At 42.1% G+C, this 14739-nt stretch overlaps 1 protein-coding gene across 7 annotated transcripts in view; it reads left to right on the top strand.

Annotated features, from left to right (window-relative positions):
* Positions 1-12681, top strand: part of LOC144699815 (uncharacterized) — a 29078-nt gene extending 16397 nt beyond the window's left edge. For 6 of the 7 annotated variants that reach the window (XM_078571093.1, XM_078571095.1, XM_078571094.1 and 3 more), the window contains 5 exons: positions 642-768; positions 1176-1200; positions 2536-2692; positions 7387-7560; positions 10761-12681. In XM_078571093.1, the coding sequence (XP_078427219.1) occupies positions 642-768; positions 1176-1200; positions 2536-2692; positions 7387-7560; positions 10761-11615 (1338 nt within the window). In that variant the 3' untranslated portion in view covers positions 11616-12681. Of the gene's footprint in view, positions 1-641; positions 769-1175; positions 1201-2535; positions 2706-7386; positions 7561-10760 lie in introns of all 7 variants that reach the window. The other variant, XM_078571096.1, reaches the window with a different exon arrangement.
* Positions 12682-14739: the final 2058 nt, after the last annotated feature.

Below are 14739 nucleotides of genomic sequence, written 5' to 3'. Positions count from 1 at the left end.
TTCTTCAAATGGAAGATCTGACTATCAGAGTTATGAACCTCTCTTTCAAAAGGCACCAATGCTGCTTCAGGGCTGACACGTACTTGGTTAACCAAGTTCTAACTGTAGTGGTGAAATATTCATTGAGGATCCAGTGAAGCTCATCAAAAGTGTTTCAGCAGTGGATCTGAAACATATTTACATATAAATGTCTTCAACTGGCTCACCTACTGTTTTCTCATAGTTTTAACTGAGTAGCAGTACTACCCAGAATAAATGTCCATTCTCTTCTGTGCTGCTATGGTAAACAGAAGAGTTCATCCCCATCACCTCCAATTGGAGAAAGCATTTCTCAATTATGCATTGTTTAATCGCTTGGAGCAAAACTTGAATTTCTTTAATGCGTTATTTATTTTAAAATAAACTGAATAGAAACGAGTAAATGGAGCAGGATTGCATTCCCACCTCTGCTAATGTAAAAGTAAGCACTTTGTCCTTTGCTGCTTGGACTGTTAGAAATTACAAGAATGGACCAGATTTACTTCCAGGAACAGGAAAGTCATTCATTTTTACCAGTTATTATGTTTGTAGCTGAGATGGTGTTTGGTTGTGTGAAAGGATTTAAATGGCTGTAATGTAAGCGCTGCTACTTCTGTCTATAGGTAATGGTGGCATATTTCCTGTGTAAAGCAGAGAAAACCAGAAATCAGTGTACACAACTAAACTGCCCCATGTACCATGAAAAAGCCCGTCAGTTCATTGAATATGGCATTGTTCCACCAAACTCAGGTATGATTGTAGATGCACTTATACTTGCTTCTAAACCAGACTGGATGGGGCTAACTTACCTCACACAGAGTAATATTATGTCTGAATTATATAATGCAAGAACAAGGTGAATTATTATGAGACTAAACCGACAGTCAGACTACATGTAAAATCAAAAAGGATAGAAATCACAGCTAGCAATATACGTGGATAAATAATTAAAGCAACAGAATAACATTCTTCTGTCTGTTATTTTAACTGAGACATGAAGCCAATTAAAATAAATGGATTAATGCATCTTTTAAAATAATGAACAAAGGTATGGTGCTTTTGTTATAGTCGCTTTTTAGAGGGATTGTGTGCACTCTTTATATAAATCCTTGTGTAATGCTCAGAAATTTCAAAGTGTAATATGTTTTCCTTCCTAGTTCCGATGGTACCTACAGTCAAAAGGTAAGACAGTTTTAATATTTGCTGTTATGAGTGTGTTGTGCTCACTTGCTAACAATGTTGACAGTAATTTCTAGACTATGAAATCCTTATTTCCCAACAGCAGTTAACATCTAAGATATGAATGTCTGGTTGATGTCAGCTAAGTCTGTAGTAGATACCTGTCAGGAACCAGAGGCAAAGTGACTGACGGTGATGCAAAGCTTGAGCTCAAAGGCAGAGCATCATTTCTGACAAAAATAAAGTTCAGATTCCTCTTGACCTGAAGATATCATCCCTGAACTGCGAGCTTATCAAACCAGTCTGTCCAGATCACCTAGCTGCCTTCGTGGAACAAATGATAGCTTTGGACAGAATATTGTAACTTGAGGGATGCCAGTGACATCTCTCGTATATCTCCATCGGATTAGCACATGAGGTCCATTTCTCCAAACCAAAAAATAATTTCTCCAATATTCCTCATAACTGGCAGGAGAAGTCAGCAAAAACTTCAGATCTGCAAGATCCAGGCAAAGTTTCACAAAGTTTCAGATACCATAACCACACTGTAAATAAGGTGTATGAGAGCATTAGGGTTATGTCATTGGACCAGTAATTCAGAGCCCTGGACTAATGTCCTAGAGACGTGAGTTCCCACCATGACAATGGGGAACTCAAATTCAAGTAATTAAGTAAATGAGGAATTAAAGTAAGAGCAAGTCTCAGTAATGGTGACCATGAAACACCTGGATTGTTCTAAAAATCCACTTGGTTCACTAACATCTTTTAGGAAGGAAATCTGCTGACTTTACCCGGTCTGACCTACAAGTGACTCTAGACACAGTAATCTGATTGATTCTTAACTGACCTCTGAAGTGGCCTAGAAAGCCACACAGTTGTAGTGAAGGGATGGGAAATAAATGCTGGCCTTGCCAGTATCCACAACCAGCACATGAATTTTTAATAAAGTACAATGGTGTCCTCAGGGACAATGCACTTGCCACCACCTATGTCTATATAGTTTTTTTTAAGAGGTCGGGTTTGAGTGCTAAGTGTGGTGAATTGCATTGAAACCCAGGCCACATCCACCTGCCCTCATTTCAAGTGGTGGGGCAGATTCTGAATGGGTCATGCTGTGGACTGGCAAGTTTTAAAGAGGGTAGATTTGGTACAACCCTTTTGGAATGGTTTTGTGGTTGTGTAGGCTTTATTGCCCCATTTTACTGTTTCCTGTACCCAAAACTGACCAAATACGATCAAAAGTAAAAAGGTGGAAAAAGCAGCTCAACAACTTCCTACAAAATTGGCATGTTCCATTTTTGCCTGATAAATGACCTGTTTGATTTATTTTTGCACTAGAAAAAAAATGGTGGACTTGGTACAACATGAAAACCCTCGACTCCAAAACTTTGTCAAGAGTGGATATCAGTTTTTGAACAAAGTTCGTTCATTCTTTGTAAATGCTGTGAAAAAGGGAAAGCTTACCCAAGATAGAGGAGGAGCTTACTTCAAAGAGGTATTGTTTTTAACTTGTTCATTAAAGATATATAAAATTTGGACAATGGATTATCCAGTTTTCCCTTTGACTAACAAGCACACTGTTGAATTTATAACATGCTTTTACTCATTTTGACATATTTTTAATTGATATATAGTATCACAGTGCAGAAGGAGGCCATTCGGCCCACCAAGTCTGCGCTGGATCTCTGAAAGAACATTCCCCCTCATCCCAATCCCCTGCCTTATCCCCGTAACCTTGCACATTCCCTCTTTTCAGATAGCAAGCCAATTCTCTTTTGAATACCTCAATCAAATCTGCCTCCATCACCCTTTTGGGCAGTTTGTTCCAGACTCCAACCACCCTCTGGGTGAAAAAATTTCCCCTCACATCACGTTTACTTCTTTTGCCAATTATTTTGAATCTGTGCCCTCTAGTTCTTGTTGCTCTCTTGAGTGGGAACAGTTTCTCACTATTTACCCTGTCCATACCCCTCAGGATCTTGAATACCTCCATCAAGTCTCGTCTCAGCCTTCCTTTCTCCAAGGAAAACAATCCCAACCTCTCCAATCCACCCTCATAGCTACAGTTCGTCATCCTGGGAATCATCCTCGTGAATCTCCTCTGTACTCTCTGCAATGCCTTCACATTGTTCCTCAAGAATGGTGCCCAACACTGGACACAATACTCCAGATGATGCCTAACTACTGTCTTATACAAGTTCAACATGACCTCCTTACTCTTGTACTCAATCCCCCATTAATAAAGCCTAAGATACTATATGCTTTTTTAGCTGCTCTCTCAACATGCCCTGCCATCTTTATGTACATATATGTACATCATATGTACGTGTACACCAAGGTCCCTCTGTTCCTGCACCTCCATTAGAGTCTCTCCCTTTATTTTTATACTGTCTCACCACATTTTTCCTGCCAAAACGAAACACCTCTCTGCATTGAACTTCATCTGCCACTTGTCTGCCCAATCCACCAACATGTCTATGTCCTTTTGAAGTTCAAGACTATCCCCAACACAGGTGATAACATTTCCAATCTTCGTATCATCTGCAAATTTTGAAATCATGCCCTACACACCACAGCCTAGGCCGTTACTATATATCAGGAAGAGCAAGGGTCCCAAAACTGACCCTTGGGGAATTCCACTACAAACCTTCCTCCAACCTGAAAAACAACCATTTATCACAACTCTCTGTTTGCTGTCACTCAGCCAATTTCTTATCCAAGTGCCTACTTTCCCTTTTATTCCATAACCTAGAATTTTGCTCACAAGTCTGTTGTGTGGCACTGTATCAAATGCCTTTTGAAAATCCATATACACCACATCAACAGCGTTTCCTTTATCAGCCTTCTCTGTTACCTCCTCAGAAAACTCCAGGAAATTAGGTAAACATGATTTTCCCTTGATGAACCCATGCTGACTTTCCTTAATTACCCTGCACTTGTCTAAGTGACTATTGATTTTATCCTGTGTTGTAGTTTCCAGAAGTTTCCCTACCACTGAAGTCAAACTGGCTGGCCAATACTTACCAGTTTCATCCTTCCACCCCTTTTTGAACAAGGGTGTAACATTCGCAGTTCTCCAGTCCTCTGGTGCCTCCCCTGTGTCTAAGGAAGGCTGGAAGATTATCACTAGTGCCTCTGCAATTTCCACTCTCACTTCCCTCAATAACCTTGGATGCATCTCCTGGCACCTTATCTATTTTAAGTAAAGATAGCCTTTCCACCACCTCCTTCCTCCCAATTGTAAGTTCTTCTAGTGTACCAGTTACCTCCTTTCTCACCTCGGCCTGGGTAGTATCTTCTTCCTCTGTAAAGACAGATGTAAAGTACTCATTCAACACTTGCACTATTTCTCCAGCCTCCACATGCAAGCCCCCTTTTTAGTCTGGTTACCACCATCCACCTGACTTTGTGGCACTAAGTGAGTGGGCAGATAGAGGCAGTGATCCATTATGCCAGATCCCTGCTCCGTATGTCCCACCATATGACGTGCACTGTCTGTTGCATCCTCTTCTTATAAAGGCAAGAACCATGAGAGATGAATTCTCAGACCCTTCAGCCGAGGACAACATCTTTTCATCCTCCCATCCTGGTCACTCATGCACTGTGTTTCAATTCCATTTTGCTGAGAAGGATGACGATGTCATCACAAACCTGCATCTCTACTTCTCCAGCTCAAAAACCCTCTGTAGCTTCATCTCACAGGATTCAAATGCTTTCCTTCTGTAGCGGTCAGAGGGATGGGAAGTTGATGTGAAGTCCAGCGGCAGCTTTAAGGAACCATAACGGTTAAAATTATTTTGGAAGCACAGCTGAAGGTTTGGCACTAAAGAACCTCTGCCAAATCTATAAGAGGGCCGATGGTCCCTGGGTTCAATGTAGAATCTGCAGCAACAATTTACAGACCTGTGGGAGGAGTTGTTTGCATAGAGCAATGCTGTTGCAAGGAGAGCAGCAGTAATTTCTGGGTCTGCCACCAATTGCCAATCTCTCTTTACTGTTATGAGCTGCTATATCTTTGCAGAAAGCAAGAATTATCTTTCCCTTCGTCATGTGATGCAGTAAAACTCATGTCAGCAGGCAGCCCATAATAGGGTGATTAGAGGTACATGCATCAATAACTAAGATAAAAGCAAAATACTGTGGATGCTTGAAATCTGAAATAAAAGCAGAAAATGCTGGAAAAACTCAGCAGGTATGGAAGCATCTGTGAAGAGAGAAACAGTTAACATTTCGAGTCCATATGGCTCTTCTTCAGAGCTAAAGAGAAAGTAGAAATGTGATGGATTTTATACTGTTTAAGAGGGGGTGGAGCAGGTGAAGCAAAATAGAAGGTCAGGGATAGGTGGGAGTTAAGGAGAGATTGACAAAGTTGTCATGAACACAAGGCAAAAGGAGTTTTAATGGTAGTGTTAAAGACTAAAGAAGGTGGTGATAGTGGCTTAAAGGTAAGTTATAATAGCAGAACAAGGGTCAGCACTCTGTGAAAGCAAAACATAAAAATGAGTGATAAATGACCCTGTGTGACGGGGTGAGGGGTGGGGGAGAGGCTGGGGAAAAGGATAAAAAGTAAATTTTAAAAATAAATGAATAAATAAATGGAAAATAATGTTAAAAAAGGGGTAAAGATGGAGGAGAGAGCTGATGGTCTGCAGTTATTGAACTCAATGTTAAGTCCGGAAGGCTGTAAAGTGCCTAGTCGGAAGATGAGGTGCTGTTCCTCCAGTTTGCATTGGGCTTCACTGGAACATTGCAGCAGGTCAAGGACGGACATGTGGACACAGGAGCAGGATGATGTGTGGAAATGACAAGTGACAGGAAGGTCTGGGTCATGCTTACGGACTGAGCGAAGGTGTTCTGCAAAGCGGTCACCCAGTCTGCGATTAGTCTCTAACCCCTGCCCCCACACAGTGCCACCTGTCACTTGTTTTGCTGATACAGAACACTGACCCTTGTTCTGTTATTAACGCTTTCTGCTATCTTACCTTTATGCCACTATCAGCACCTTCTTTAGTTTTTAACACTACCATTAAGATTTCCTTTGTCCTGTGACCATGATATCGTTGACAATTTTCTCCCTAGCTCCCACCAATCCCTGACCTATTTTTCTTCACCTGCTCCATCCCCTCTTAAACAGTATAAAATCCATTGTATTTCTACTTCTCTTTAGCTCTGCATACGTACTCGAAACATTAACTGTTTCTCTGTTCACAGATGCTGCTGGACCTGCTGAGTTTTTCCAGCATTTTCTGTTATTATTGCATGCATTACTCAATTGGAATTCAATGTGAAGATTTTAGCAAAGTCATTACATGTTAAGACTGAGAGGAGAAACAGATGAAGGTTGGGGATGTGAAGGATTTCACATAGATACTAAACATGCAAGCAATCGAAGCAATTTTCCACATAGCCAGGTAGATGCCAGTGTTGTAGCTGTACAGGAACAGCTTGGCTAGGGGTGCAGCAAGTCCTGGAGCACTATTGCAGGAATATTGTCAGGACCCATAGCCTTTGCAGTGTCCAGTGCCTTCAGCCGTTTCTTGATATCATATGGAGTGAATTGAATTGACTGAAGACTGGCATCAGTGTTGCTGGTGACCCTTGGAGCAGGCTGAGAGGGATCAATGGTGAGATCTATTGGCTACATTTTTCATACATGAATAATAGCAACTTGGGCATGGTATGAGGCATGGTGGGTGTGGTGGTGGGAGGAAGTGGGCAGGAAAAAGAATAAGTGCTGGGAATTATTCATTCTTCTTCTTGAGCTCTCTGCCGGAAGGCAGCTCCAAGCCACAGAGCCACTACTCCAGCATGGAGACAGATCGTGATCCCGCTCCAGCCAGAACAGAGATCGAGCCCTGTGTTGTTGGCACCAATCTGATGCACGCCACAGTGTAACTTGCTTTCCATGTTTCGGAAAAACACAGATGTTTCCAATTCATACTCTCTGTTGGAGGGCAGGGTATCTTATCGAGGGTGACCACTCTGAAACTCTGCCATTTTCTTTTAACCCCAGTAGTATAATCTGCTTGTTCTCTTTCCAGTGCTGAAAAACCTTCTGCATATTTCTCACATTTTCTGTTTTGATTTCACTCTAAGTCAACTAGTTTGATCTGAGCACCTATTTTTGAATAAAGGCGTGTATTTTGATGATTAAAAAGTTTCTTCTTAAATTCCTTTTAAATTTTACAGATATTACACACAGTATTATTTTTTGGCGGCATTAATGATCCTATTATCGAACCCAACTTATTTTTTGGAGAAAGGGAGGAATTTGAACAATTATCTGCCAAGTATCCCGATGTCTTTCAGAAATACAACACTCACCTCCCAACACGTCCTCCTTACACAGTGCTACTTAATGCGGTAAGTTCAATCAGTTCATCCTGAGAAGTGCAGTGTGTTAACGAACAGAAACAGGCCATTTAGTCAATTAAAGCTGAGCCAATAGTCTAATATCCTGCTAATGTCCCACATCCGTTAATATTTCTATGCAAACATACAGCAGGTCAGATTTTGTTCTGTTACAGCTGGAAGTGCAGTAGAATTTTATTTCAGCAGCCAATGTTACAGTGCAGAGAACAAGCCCTGTTTATTTGGTATAGCTTCATTAAAAATTCATGGTAAGCTTCTGGCATTATTAATGTCGCCAACAGTGAACCCACCTTGCGGGTTGAGACTGGAAGAACTGCCAACAGCTGAAAAAGCCAAGGCAGTCAGTTTGTATAAGGATCACTGCAGTGTCTGAGGTTGATGCTTCTCCAGGACATGAAGCTCAAAGCATTAAAGACTCTTCAGTTGAGGTGTTATTGCCTGTAATGCAGCAAAGGAAGACCCGGTTGTCTGAGGAAAGAAGGTTAACAGATGGGATGATTATGGCCTCCTGGAAAGAGGGGTGTCTTCACAATGAGCACCGCCTCCAACAACTGTCCCTCTAACCCCGCCCCCTCCCCCCAAATTCCCCAAGAGCTACTCCAGGGTTCCCAAGGCATCTGGAGGCAGTCAAACCTCGAAACAGATAACAGCTTTGAGCATATTTTTTTCAGTGAAACTCACTGCTTCCTGTAGTTTTTCCCTGTTTTTACAATCTCAGGCATTTCAAACACAAGCTTTGTGTCACCTAATCTCTACTTCTTAACTTGCCTTCTCTTTTACTCTTTTCGGCCTTGGTGGAATTTTTCACTGTGGGTCTTGGTCCTCCAGCTTGAATTCTTTCAACCTTGAATGACTTATTGAATTAATGTTGCAGTTACTTGTACTAGAGGATGCACAATGATTGGTAACAATCTTCATTATCTTCCAATTGCCAAAGATTTTTGTTTTATTCATTCATGGGATGTGGGCGCCGTTGGCTAGGCCAGCATTTATTGCCCATCCCTAATTACCCTTGAGGAGGTGGTGGTGAGCCGCCTTCTCGAACCGCTGCAGTCCTTGTGGTGTAGGTACACCCACAGTGCTGGTAGGGAGGGAGTTCCAGGATTTTGACAGTGAAAGAAGGGCGATATAGTTCAAAGTCAGGATGGTGTGTGTATTAGCTTGCCATCGGTTGATAGATATCACAGGAATAATGATCCTTTTATATGTTGGCAGGCGCTTCTGCTTTTCTACCTTTTGTGATGCACAATAAACTAGAGTTCCAAGTGCAATAGAAAGTCTTGCAGGCCTTGAAGAACAGTATAACCAACAGAGTTTGACCTGGGTAAAAGTTCATCAAACCAGATCACTGACACAAAAATAAAAAGAACTCTGAGGTGGTCTAGAGATTAATGTTTGGAAGAACATTAGAGATTAGTGAACGCTTTGAATCTTCTACAGGAGCCAAAATGATTGTGATTTTTGCAACGTTTCCTGCCATTGTCGATGCTGATTTTCCTGAGCCCTTTCTGACCACGAGATAAACAGGTGCAGCACATCCGGAGTCCTCTGTACCCTGTCCAGCCCTGGGTTCATCTCTATGTCCTGCTGGGTTTTCTGAATGGCCGGGGCCTGACGCAGGCACAGGCCTGCCCCCTCTGTGACATCACCTAGGGCCAGTTGGGACAAACATTTCTGAGCAGCCTTAGGCTCCTGAGGCCTGATTGTACTTAGACCTCTGGAAGGGTAAGAAATATGCAGGCCGATTTTCAGATCTTCAGCTGGCTCTGAGTGGCAGTGGAACCCTGAGTTGGTGGGGGTTTGAGGGCCGACTGTAGCACCCCCATTTTTTTGGTATCCCTGCTCTTGGATGCTCAGGGGGCATTTTCACAGGAACAATTGAGACTGGGAAACCCCCTCATACCTCATTGTTGTTGCTCCTTCCAGCCTGCACCTTCTGTAGACCGAGGCCAGACTTTGTCCTTGCAGCAAAGCCCCAGGAATCTCAGAGTGGTATTAAAGGACTGGTGACCGAGGGGACCCGTGTCCCACCTCCCTGCAATGCTGAGAATGCTCACTTCCCAGGGCAAAAGGGCCAAGAAAGTTGCTCCTATTGTATTCAGAGCAACCACAATACCACATCTACCCACCACTCCACAGACTGCTTCTCTAATCAGGAGGCTGCAGATCTTGAAGTAAAGTTTTGAAAACTGCTTTTTCTCAGCCTTGCACTGGCTCAGCAGGTTGGGGTATGAACGTGGTGCCATGCAGTAGCTGTAGATGGGTCTAGAACCTCTTACGATGCTCTTAATCTCAGTTCTGTGGCTGAACAATTAAATACATGTTCCTACAGAGATGGTTGGAAACTGAAAGGGAGAGTTGCCCTGAGTTGATTCTGTGCCTCATCCAGCAGCAATTTTAGAACAATGTGGGCAGAGGCTGGGGGGCTGATTGCTTCCACTTATCCCCCTGACTAGAGATGGTGCACAGAAACTCAACCAGGGCGAAGGGAAAAACTGCCAGATAAACAATTAAATAAAATAAGCTTTTTTCTTCAGCTATAAAGGAGGACTGTTTTCCTCACCATCTCTCAGAAATAAAGGCGAACCCTGGGGAACAGAATCCCTTCAAACAGCTGAGAATGAATGAAATGGTCTAACAAAATTGAAAACACTGGTTGGTCAAGACACCAGCCAGCATCTGAAAGGAAATAGGGGCTAATATCATGGGTGGAAGCCTGTTGTCAGTACATGTTTGTGTCAGCTTGCCTCACTGGTAACACTCGCACCTCTGAATCAGATTATGGATTCAAACTGCACTTGAATGTTTGAGCAAGTATTCCAGGCTGCCTCGTCAATGCAAAGCCTGCATTGTCAGACATGTAGACGTTCAAATGAGACGTTAAACTGTCTATTTGATGATCAGGTAAATGTCAAAGATCTCATGCCACTATTGGAGGAACATCAGATGCCATTCTCCAGATATCATGACTAACCTTCATCCCTCGCTCAACACCAGCCAAATAGATTAATTAAGTGTTTGTCTCACTCTTGTTTGTAGAACCTTGGCATATGCAAATTACCTTCTATGTTTGCTCACACAGCAGTGACTATACTTCAAAAGTAATTCATTGACCATGATGTGTTTTCATTGAAAGGGTGTTATACAAATGCAAGTAATTTCTTTTTGATTAATACATGTTTGTTTTACAGGTTGTTGAAATCATGGGAACAAGAAATACTGATGGAATTTTGGAGTGCCTGTTGGATCTGAGTGAACAAATGGTTCTGGAACCTACTAATGCTGAAAGCAGCAAATGTGGAAACGTCTTTGTATCAACAGTCATCAACTACTGCTATTTTTTGAATCTTCATGTCACAAATGAGAAAACAGACGATTATTTTGGTGCTTCAGTGTCATGTAAAGGAAGGCAGCAGGCAGAAATTATGATCGATATATTGTGCTGTCAAACATGGCACAATGCCATTAGCCTGGCAGTATGTGTTGGCAACTGGTATAAAAATCAAACTCTTTGGTTCCCTCCTGATGTGCACTCCATAGCTCACAAAATAGTTTACAAAAGAAGAAGCCCTTCTGAACCAGGCATCACATCAAACAATCAGGATGAGCACACTGTAGCTGGGTCAGGAGGTGGCCAGAAGACCAGTGGTCTGGAAAATAGTACAACTCTTAGGCAACATGCATGCTTAGCGCCAAGACAACCTTGTGAGAGATGCATCACCATGTTCCCAGACATAATATATCATCCAAGCCCAGAGTACCATGAGCATCCATATTGGGAATATGGGAACTGTGCTGAGTGTGAATCGTTAAGCCAGCTTCTGTATGGAAACCCACAAATTGCCATGAGGCTCGGGGTTTTTGTACAATCAACAAGTCTGCAATCTCAAACTGAACAAATTCTTCTACCCGAAGGTCTGATTTATAGAAAACTGAGCAGGCTTACAGAAAATCTCAGATCTGTAGGGTTTAATGTGGGTGATGAATTATTATTTTATGATCCATCTTACATAGACAGTACTGCACTGGAGAGATATCAACACTGAAAGCACATTTTCAAATAGGCTTGCTTCTGTAATTTAATGCATTTCTGTACAATTGATTATGGTAGAGAAATTGGCCTTTTAAATTTTAAATACAGGAACTCCCCCCTCATGCAGATAGCAATACTGGGTGCTGAGGCACCTCTTGCACCCAGCATTGCTCGGAAGCAAACGGCAGAAAAAAATTTGTAGAGCCTATTTCCCTCATTTGCATGGGATCATACTATGCCTGCCCTCAAATATATCCTAAAGAGCAGCAAAAGGAGTGAGGACTGGTATTTTGGCTCCCCCTCTCAAAATTAGGGTGTTTTTGCATTGAATTGGAAGGTAAATTTTAAGCCCAACTTTCTAGAATTTCAGGTTTCTTATTGCTCAAACGAAACTAAAATGTTTGGCAGCAGCTTAACAATGAAACGCTTAAAATATGGGTATGAATGATCTATATCTGTTAGCTTCCAAATTGAATTCCAAATCTCCATTCCTTCATTGAGCTTTCCATTCACCAGCTCAACTCTCGCAGAGCTTTGTATGGTTTAATTTTCGAAGAGCACTTAATTTTAAGTAATCTATTTTTTTAAGTAGAGTTTCACTGTTTGTAATTAATTTTAACACCATCACAGTGATAGATTGGCAGTCAACCACAACTAACAGATATTGGGTAGATTTTGCAGGTAGGTTACCAGGAAATTATTGTCTGCCTCGCAGACTGTTACTGGGGAAGATGAGGAACTACAAAGGAGTAGTGTTGTTAACAAGGAGGAACTAGGGGAAGATAACTAGATCCAAGCTTAGAATAACTAATTGGTAGGTGGTTATTAGAGAACAATGTGCTTGAGGAATGTCTGAAGCAAACCAGGCTGTGTGGAAATTGATGATTTTGGAACCTTTGAGACCGTGAAACTGCCATGCCAAGAGGGACAATATAAGGACTATGATAAGGGACACTGGTCACTGATAATACAACTTCTGTGCCATTTGCAGTGAACCTTCCTTTCACATGTGACTTTTACACTCTAGCTGCTACAAGTATCACTGGGTCTTCATTCCTATTTAATAGGATCCCTATCAAAATAGAACCTTCTGATATAATAATTGGTTCTATCAATATCCTAGCTTTTGGACAGTTCCTCATCCCCACCTGGTAACTGCTCATAATGACATGACTGAATTCAGGAGTTCGTTCTTGGGCTGAACTTTCCAGGCCACCACACCCCACCCCTTGGGTGGCGGGATTGGAGGCGAATGGGGCTGGAAAACAGCAGGGGGCCGCATTCACGCTGCTGGGAAATGTCCCCAGGGCAGGGCAGGAATCCAGATGGGCTGTGCACTGAATGGCGGCAGGCAGATTAGTTAAATACTTAAGGCCCCAATTAAGGGCCATTTATAGTGTTCACAGGCATTTTGCCAGGGAGACTCCACGCCCGAAGTAAGGAGCCACCAACAACAAAGACCACACTCATGGTCCAAAAGCTGCCGCCGGAGGGATTTCTCCCCTGTTTTGGGTGGCCAGCCTGCTTGGCCCCTCTGATTTTTTCTTAAAATTTACACCTCTGAGGATGCCTCCATGTTGAGGCACCCTCAGTTTTCTCAGGCCTGCCTCAGCAATGCCCACCTCCCAGTGGGGCTGCTAAAGCTGTAGAGCTGCCAGCCCTGCAATTTGACCCGCAGCATTTGGAGCCTGCCTGCCACACTAGATGTGTGCTCATTGCCACCTTCGGAAGGGCAATTAAGGATGGGCAACAAATACTAGCTTTACCAGTGGATGCTCGCATCCCATGAAAGAATAAAAATATCCTTAACTGGACGGCGAGTGCCAAGGTGGCCGATTTTGAGACTGCCTCCAGGAAAATTGCTCCCTTGGCCTGGCTCCTGGCAAGTGGACTGTCGAGATGTCCAATTAGTTCTGACATCGGGGTCCCGAAGCCTGTGGGAAATTCCAGCCCCAGGATACAATGTGTTAGCACATTCCTGAACAATGACCCTTGAACAAGTCATTGGCTTGGATTATGGCCTTTGACAAAATGTAAGGTGAGACTGTAAGGTAGATGAATACTCTGGGCTGTTGCATTTTTTACCTTAAGAAGAGCAGAGAGAAACTTGCAGAAGCCTTGCTCAGGAGATGAAACAGACTAAATAAAATCCATAGTAAACATCTATGGTAAGATTAGGTAAAACAGACTTTTCTTTTTGCATTTTTATTAATTTTAAAATTTGCTTCCAGTTAGAAAAGTACCCTTGTTCCAATTTAATCTTAGTTTGATTCTAGTGCTGGTGTGGTTTGAAATCAAAATCAACAAATTTAAAAAGATCATCAAGGAACCAACTAGGAACAGGTTATTTTAGTGTAGTGCTGTGGCTAGGGGGGAGATTGTGGCATGGTGGTAATGTTACTCCATTACATAATCCAAAAGCCCCAGGCCCTGGGGATGTGGGTTCAAATCCTCCTAGAGTAGAGATGGTGGAATTTAAATTCAATTACTAAATCTGGAATGAAGCTATTGACATAGAAATCCATTTGGTTCACTAATACCCTTTAGGGAAAAAAATTGGCCATCCTTACCCTGTCTGGTTTACATGTATCTCCAGATCTACAACAATGTGGTTGACTCATAACTGCCCTCTAAAATTTTTGTGCAAGCCATTCAGTTCAAGGGCAGTTAGGGATGGGCAACAAATGCTGGTCTTTCCAGCGATGCCTGCATCCCATCAAAGAATTTTTTAAAATTAGTAATGAAATGAATAATTAGTTAGTAATCTTACAGGAAAGCATCCCTGGGAAAGAGTGATCATAATATTGTACAGTTCTATATTAAGTTGATGGTGATGTGGTTAAGTATTAACTAGGGTCTTAGCTTTCAACAAAGCCAATTACAAAGACATGAGGTGCAAGTTGGCTAATGTTGATTGAGAAATTAGGGTGAAAGACAAGCAATGGCAAATATTTAAATAAACAATTCAGAAATATATATTCCCATGAGGAATAAAAATTCCAGTGAAAAAGTGGTACAACCATGGCTAACTAGTGAAGTTAAGGATATAATTAGATGTAAAGGCTTACAATGTTAGCAAAGAGAATAGTAAGCCTGAGTATTGTGAGGATTTAAAAATGAAGCAAAGGATAGCCTAG

This window comes from Cetorhinus maximus, chromosome 24, assembly GCF_964194155.1.
Source record: "Cetorhinus maximus chromosome 24, sCetMax3.hap1.1, whole genome shotgun sequence".
Taxonomy (NCBI): domain Eukaryota; kingdom Metazoa; phylum Chordata; class Chondrichthyes; order Lamniformes; family Cetorhinidae; genus Cetorhinus; species Cetorhinus maximus.
This window is presented reverse-complemented; position numbering and strand designations above follow the sequence as displayed.